At 47.3% G+C, this 7,405-nt stretch overlaps 1 protein-coding gene across 1 annotated transcript in view; it reads left to right on the top strand.

Moving 5' to 3' along the window:
- The window catches only part of WDR60 (WD repeat domain 60), a 45,445-nt gene that overhangs the window by 25,603 nt on the left and 12,437 nt on the right, over positions 1-7,405 (top strand). Inside the window, exons 16-18 of the mRNA XM_010829351.1 lie at positions 4,100-4,188; positions 4,868-4,997; positions 6,589-6,761. Coding sequence (XP_010827653.1) covers positions 4,100-4,188; positions 4,868-4,997; positions 6,589-6,761 — 392 coding nt within the window. The remainder of the gene's footprint in view (positions 1-4,099; positions 4,189-4,867; positions 4,998-6,588; positions 6,762-7,405) is intronic.

Here is a 7,405-nt window from a genome sequence, read left to right as displayed (position 1 = left end):
AGACGGCAGCCCACCAGGCTCCCCCGTCCCTGGGATTCTCCAGGCAAGAACACTGGAGTGGGTTGCCATTTCCTTCTCCAATGCATGAAAGTGAAAAGTGAAAGTGAAGCCGCTCAGTCGTGTCTGACTCTTCGCGACCCCATGGACTGCAGCCCACCAGGCTCCTCCATCCATGGGATTTTCCAGGCAAGAGTACTGGAGTGGGGTGCCATTGCCTTCTCTGAAATAGGTGCGTGGATATATGTCTGGGCTTTCTATATTGTTCCATTGATCTATATTTCTATCTTTGTGCCAGTACCATACTGTCTTGATGACTGTAGATTTGTAGTATTGTCTGAGGTCAAGCAGGTTGATTCCTCCAGTTTCATTCTTCTTTCTCAAGATTGCTTTGGCTATTCGAGGTTTTTTTGTATACAAATTGTGACATTATTTGTTCTAGTTCTCTGAAAAATACCGTTGGCAGTTTGATAGGGATTGCACTGAATCTATAGGTTGCTTTGGCATATACTCATTTTTGCTATTTTGATTCTTCCGATCCATGAATGTGGTATATTTCTCCATCTATTTGTGTCATCTTTGATTTCTTTCATCAGTGTTTTATAGTTTTCTATATATAGGTCTTTTGTTTCTTTAGGTATATTTATTCCTAAGTATTTTATTCTTTTTGTTGCAATGGTGAATGGAATTGTTTCCTTAATTTCTCTTTCTTTTTTCTCATTGTTAGTGTATAGGAATGCAAGGAATTTCTGCGTGTTAATTTTATATCTTGCCACTTTACTATATTCATTGATTAGCTCTAGTAATTTTCTTGTGGTGTCTTTAGGGTTTTCTATGTAGAGGATCGTGTCATCTGCAAATAGTGAGAGTTTTACATCTTCTTTTCCAATTGGGTTCCTTTTATTTCTTTTTCTTCACTGATTGCTGTGGCTAAAACTTCCAAAACTGTGTTGAATAGTAATGGTGAAAGTGGGCACCCTTGTCTTGTTCCTGACTTTAGAGGAAATGCTTTCAATTTTTCACCATTGAGGATAATGTTTGCTGTGGGTTTGTCATATATGGCTTTTATTATGTTGAGGTATGTTCCTTCTATGCCTGCTTTCTGGAGGGTTTTTATCATAAATGGATGTTGAATTTTGTCAAAGGCTTTCTCTGCATCTATTCAGATAATCATATGGTTTTTATCTTTCCATTTGTTAATGTGGTGTATCACATTGATTGATCTGTGAATATTGAAGAATCCTTGCATCCCTGGGATAAAGCCCACTTGGTCATGATGTATGATCTTTTTAGTATGCTGTAGGATTCTGTTTGCTAGAATTTTGTTAAGGAATTTTGCATCTATGTTCATCAGTGATATTGGCCTGTAGTTTTCTTTTTTTGTGGCATCTTTGTCAGGTTTTGGTATTAGGGTGATGGTGGCCTCATGGAGTGAGTGTGGAAGTTTACCTTCCTTTGCAATTTTCTGGAAGAGTTTGAGTAGGATAAGTGTTAGCTCTTCTCTAAATTTTTGGTAGAATTCACCTGTGAAGCCATCTGGTCCTGGGCTTTTGTTTTTTTGGAAGATTTTTGATTACAGTTTTGATTTCCATTAAGATTTTCTGTTTCTTCCTGGTTCAGTTTTGGAAGGTTATACTTTTCTAAGAATTTGTCCATTTCTTCCAAGTTGTCCATTTTATTGGCATATAGTTGCTGATAGTGTCTCTTATGACTTTGTATTTCTGTGTTGTCTGTTGTGATTTCTCCATTTTCATTTCTAAATTTGTTGATTTGATTCTTCTCCCTTTTTTTCTTGATGAGTCTGGCTAATGGTTTGCCTCTTTTATTTATCTTCTCAAAGAACCAGCTTTTAGCTTTGTTGATTTTTGCTATGGTCTCTGTTGTTTCTTTTTCATTTATTTCTGCCCTAATTTTTAAGATTTCTTTTCTTCTACTAACCCTGGGGTTCTTCATTTCTTCTTTTTCTAGTTGCTTTAGGTGTAAATTAGGTTATTTATTTGATTTTTCTCTTGTTTCTTGAGGTAAGCTTGTATTGCTATGAACCTTCCCTTTAGCACTACTTTTACTGAATCCCATAGGTTTTGGGTTATTGTGTTTTCATTCATTTTTATGCATATTTTGATTTCTTTTTTTATTTCTTCTGGGATTTGTTGTTTATTCAGAAGCATGTTGTTTAGCCTCTATATGTTTATATTTTTAATAGTTTTTTTTCCTGTAGTTGACATCTAATCTTACTGCATTGTGATCAGAAAAGATGCTTGAAATGATTTCAATTTTATTGAATTTACTAAGGCTAGATTTATGGCCCAGGATGTGATCTATCCTGGAGAATGTTCCATGTGCACTTGAGAAAAAGGTGAAATTCATTGTTTTGGGGTGAAATGTCCTATAGATATCAATTAGGTCTAACTGGTCCATTGTATCATTTAGAGCTTGTGCTTCCTTGCTAATTTTCTGTTTAGTTGATCTATCCACAGGTGTGAGTGGGGTATTAAAGTCTCCCACTATTATTGTGTTATTGTTAATTTCCCCTTTCATACTTGTTAGCATTTGCCTTACATACTGTGGTGCTCCTATGTTGGGGGCATATATATTTATAATTGTGATATCTTCTTCCTGGATTGATCCTTTGATCATTATGTAGTGTCCTTCTTTGTCTCTTTTCACAGCCTTTATTTCAAAGTCTATTTTATCTGATACGAGTACTGCTACTCCTGCTTTCTTTTGGTCTCCATTTGTGTGAAATCTTTCTCCAGCCCTTCACTTTCAGTCTGTATGTGTCCCTTGTTTTGACGTGGGTCTCTTGTGGACAACATATGTAGGGGTCTTGTTTTTGTATCCATTCAGCCAGTCTTTGTCTTTTGGTTGGGGCATTCAACCCATTTACATTTAAGAAAATTATTGATAAGTATGATCCCATTGCCATTTACTTTGTTGTTTTGGGTTCAAGTTTATAAACCTTTTCTGTGTTTCCTGTCTAGAGAAGATCCTTTAGCATTTGTTGAAGAGCTGGTTTGGTGGTGCTGAATTGTTTTCCTCTATTTCTTTGCATTGTTCACTCAAGAAGGCCTTCTTATCTATTTTTGCTATTCTCTGGAACTCTGCATTCAAATGGGTATATCTTTCCTTTTCTCCTTTGCCTTTTGCTTCTTCTCTTTTCTCAACTATTTGTAAGGCCTCCTCAGACAACCATCCTCCCCTCTTGCATTTCTTTTTCTTTGGGGTGGTTTTGGTCACTGCCTCCTGTACAGCGTTAAAAACCTCTGTCCATAGTTCTTCAGGCACTCTGTCTACTGGATCCAATCCCTTGAATCTATCTGTCACCTCCACTGTATAATCGTATGGGATTTGATTTAGGTCATACCTGAATGGCCTAGTGGTTTTCCCTACTTCAATGTAAGTCTGAATTTTGTAATAAGGAGTTCGTTATCTGAGCCACAGTTAGTTCCAGGTCTTGTTTTTGCTGACTGTATAGAGCTTCTCTATCTTTGGCTGCAAAGAGTATAATCTGATTTCAGTATTGATTATCTGGTGATGTCCATGTGTAGAATCTTCTCTTTTGTTGTTGGAAGAGGCTGTTTGTTATGACCAGTGTGTTCTCTTGGCAGAACTTGGCACAACTAGTTTTTGCCCTGCTTCATTCTGTACTCCAAGGCCAAAGTTACCTGTTATTCTGGGTATCTCTTGACTTCCTGCTTTTGCATTCCAGTCCCCTATGATGAAAAGGACATCTTTTTTTTGGTGTTGTTTCTAGAAGGTGTTGTAGGTCATAGAACTGGTCAGTGTGGCATTGGTGGATGGGGCATTGACTTGGATTACTGTGACATTGAATGGTTTGCCTTGGGAGTGAACCAAGATCCTAAATGTAACACATCCATGGTAAAATGATGCTTTGCATAGGACTCTGCTTACAGACTTTCTGTGAACAGTTTCCTGTGAGGAATGAGGAGGAGCTGAGCTCTGGAGAAAGAGACATGACCTGGCTTCTCCTTCTAGGGGTCTTGGTTCTCAGGCACGCCCTTCCTGGTGTGCGGCCTTGACCGGGAGCCCGCCCACCTGGTGAGTATCCCCTCAGCAGGGGTTGATGTGACCTGTTTTTCAGGGAGTGAGCGGAGCGGCCCCGGAGATACTGCCATCGTCCCGAAGGTCGACACGCCCCGTCTGTCTGGCTTCCTGCGGGCGGCCTGCCAGGTGCGCTCCATTGGGGGCAGGGACCCCAGTGCTGCACATGCTGTTTGGATTCTGAACAATAATACCGATTGCTTGCATTTTAGAATAAATATAGACAGAAGAACAGACATAACTAAATCGGCAAGGCGAGCACAGGTCTAGGGTTTTTAAAACTAGTAAACTCGTGACTTTGAAGACTGGTTATGGGAATTTTCAAAGTCCATACAAAGGTCAGAGGGCGCACGTGGTCCTGTGTACTTCAGGGTCCCAGTGTCCACCACCTTCCCTCCCCGTGGTCGTCCTGAGTGTGACCCACCACCCACAAGGGCAGTGGCAGGACTTGGCTGGTCCTCACTGCAGCCCAGCGGGCAGGCCGTGTTGCTGTGGGTGACGTGTTTGTGCCCCCGTTTCTTCTAGAGGGGGTGGAGGGCCCCATCCCCCCTCCTGTATGTCTACTGTGAAAAACAGCATCGGTGTTACATCGTGGCTCTGGGGTTTACAGAGGGGGGCTTTCCTTGGTAGTCTCTACTGCTGTGCAGAAAGGACAGTATAACTTGCTTCTGTTCGTTTCTATGAGTCTGGGACTTGGTTAACTTAAGGGATGGGTGAATTTAGGTAGTGCTTTGCGGTTTTTGCTTTTTCTTTGAGAATGAGCCCATCTGAGAGTGTTGATGGAGGCCTGCCCGCGTGTCTGCTGCAGGTGATGGCAGTTCTGCTTGAAGAGGACCGGGCGGCCGCAGAGCCGGGCTGGGCGTCCCAGGCGCAGGACTGCACCCTGCCTTTCAGCGACAGCTGTGCACGGCTGGGCACCAGCCTGCCCTTCCTGCAGGGTAAGCGGCCCTCAGGCTGGGCGTGGACCCCAAGACGGTGATCCTCACGGATGCATCCTGGGAGGGGTTTGTTGAACGGAGCAGAGGTTTGGCTTCTGTAGCCTCGAGCGTGTGTGTCACTGTCCTCACGAGAGGGATATGCAGTGATTTAAGGGAACATTTGTTTTCAGTCCTGCGTCTCTTAATTTCTTTTGGTTTCTTGGTAGAGGAGTGGTGGGAGCCACAGGCAGTCCAGGTGGGAGTCATGTGGTGAGATGTGAGCTGATCCGTGGTCACAGCACAAACGCTACCCCAGTAAAGCTGTGTCTTCACATACGGTGTGTAGCTGCCTGTGACTATAAGCTGAACAAACTTTGTGTGTTCAGTTCTTCAGTGAGTCTCTGCCTTCCCGGCTGCTGAGGGCCTGGGTGGGGCCAGGGTCCTGGTCTGAGTGCAGGAGGGCGGGCAGTGCTTGGCCCTGCTGTCGGCATTCCAGGGCGCCTCTGGGCCAGTGGGACCTGGTGTGTAGCTGCCACTTGTTCCAGAAGTTTCTATGGAGATTCAGATTGACGTCCAGCCCTCTGCACTGACCATTAGCACCAATGGCATGAAGTTAACAAGCACGTATTATTTGAGCATGTTTTTTTTTAAAAGTTGTGTTATCCTATTAGAAAAGCAATAGATTGTAGCATTGAAAACACAGAAGCCCACAAACCCACCTCCCTCTGCACCCCAGGAAGCAGGAGTTTGAGGTGCTTTCCTCAGCTGAGGAGGGATCAAAGAGCCCTGGACTGGGGCAGGGATTGGTGGGGGCATGGTGTGGGGGGTGGGAGGTGGGGAAAGGGGGTGGTGGTGGGGGAGGGGTGGGGAGGCCACACCCCCCAGAACACTTCCTCAGAGAAGGACGATGCAGGTGTGTTGTCCGGGACTCGCCCCTTAGTTCCACCTGTGTGCAGAGCGGAGGTTTTTCTTGTGTCTGTTTTAGTAAAGTGAGTTTTGAGGTTAAGAGGGAAGTTGGGACACAGGTGCCCATGACCTGAGCCTGGGTCCCATCCTGGACCTGAGCTTGGAGGGAGTGGCGGGCCCTCTCAGTGTCAGCAGGCTGTCCAGCACCAGCCGCCCGCTTGTCCTTCTGTGGGCCCCGCAGATACTTAGGCACACAGGCAGGTCCCGGGCCTTGGAGCCCAGTGGACGGACAGAAAGCGCGCATCACAGGACAAATGGGGGCACTGGATGGTGCGTCCGAGGGCAGGTGTTGGGAGGAGGCCAGCTGGGGCCTGCTGCAGGGGGAAAAGGGGCAGCTGATGGGGCGGATGTGATGACCCCCGCCCCCTGCGCCCCCAGGTCCCCTCCGCACCCCCGGCCCGCGGGAGTAGATGGTGGATGGTGGGGTCCTGGGCCGTGCTGTGCCGCCTGTGGGGGAGGGTGGCTTCTTGCAAGTGAGGCCACCCGGACGCTTTTGAGTTGAGCTTGGCCACTCGTCAAAACCCCGATTTCGGGCAGGCGTATCTTTGAAAGACCATGTCTTCGTCACTAAGCTGAAACCTATTGGAGTAGTCCTGTGTGTTAATGCAGCGTGGGTTCTGCAGCATTTTTCTTGTCTTGTCCTCAGACCGGAGAGTGTCCTGCCTGCACGCGTGTCGGGCTCAGAGGCGCACTGTGGTGTCCGTGCACGAGCTGCCGGGGAAGGCCTCGGCGCCGCTGCTGGACCACAGACACGTGCTCTGCGTGTGGGATGTCCGGCAGCCCTCGGGGCCCCAGAAGGTCCTGGTGTGTGAGTCGAAGGTACAGCTTGGGGGGCCGTGGGTGTGACTTGAGAGGGTGGGCCCCAGGGAGGGGAGTCCAGGGTCACAGTTTTCCATCCCGGCCGCCATGTGCAGGGTGACAGGGGCAGGAGCTCTTTATAGGAAGGACCAGGTCGACCGAGGGGTCACGTGGCCATAGTCCCCAGGGCCCCGAGGGTGGGCGTCATCCCGCTGTGGGTTAGTGGAAGCACCAGCCTGGCGTCCTTGGGGTCGTGGAAGCGAGCTTCCCAGTTTGCTTGGTTGGGTCACGGGGTGCTTTAGAGGTTTCTTCCAGTGCCTGGGATTTTCTGAGTCCTTAGCGCGTGTGTTTCCTGGCCCCTGGTGAGTGGGGCTGTGGTGTGGTGACCGCACGGGTGCAGGGGAGAGCTGTTTCTGGTCTTGTGGTTCTTGACTTCAGAACCATTTGATTTCCATTCCACTGCTTCTTGGTGCTGTGGGCTTGAAAATAGCTTACTATGAATGACGGGCGGCTCCGCTGTGCCAGAGACCCTGCGGCCACCACCCCTGTGTCCCGAGGAGGGCACCCTTAGAGGCACCAGCCGCTTGGTGCGGTACCCCCGCTGTGTCTGGATGGAGAGTCCACGGGGCCAGTGCTCCCCGGCCCCGCCGCCCACCCGGCCCTGC

The sequence above is a fragment of the Bison bison genome, unplaced genomic scaffold (genome assembly GCF_000754665.1).
Source record: "Bison bison bison isolate TAMUID 2011002044 unplaced genomic scaffold, Bison_UMD1.0 scf7180017864503, whole genome shotgun sequence".
Taxonomy (NCBI): Eukaryota; Metazoa; Chordata; class Mammalia; order Artiodactyla; family Bovidae; genus Bison; species Bison bison.
This window is presented reverse-complemented; position numbering and strand designations above follow the sequence as displayed.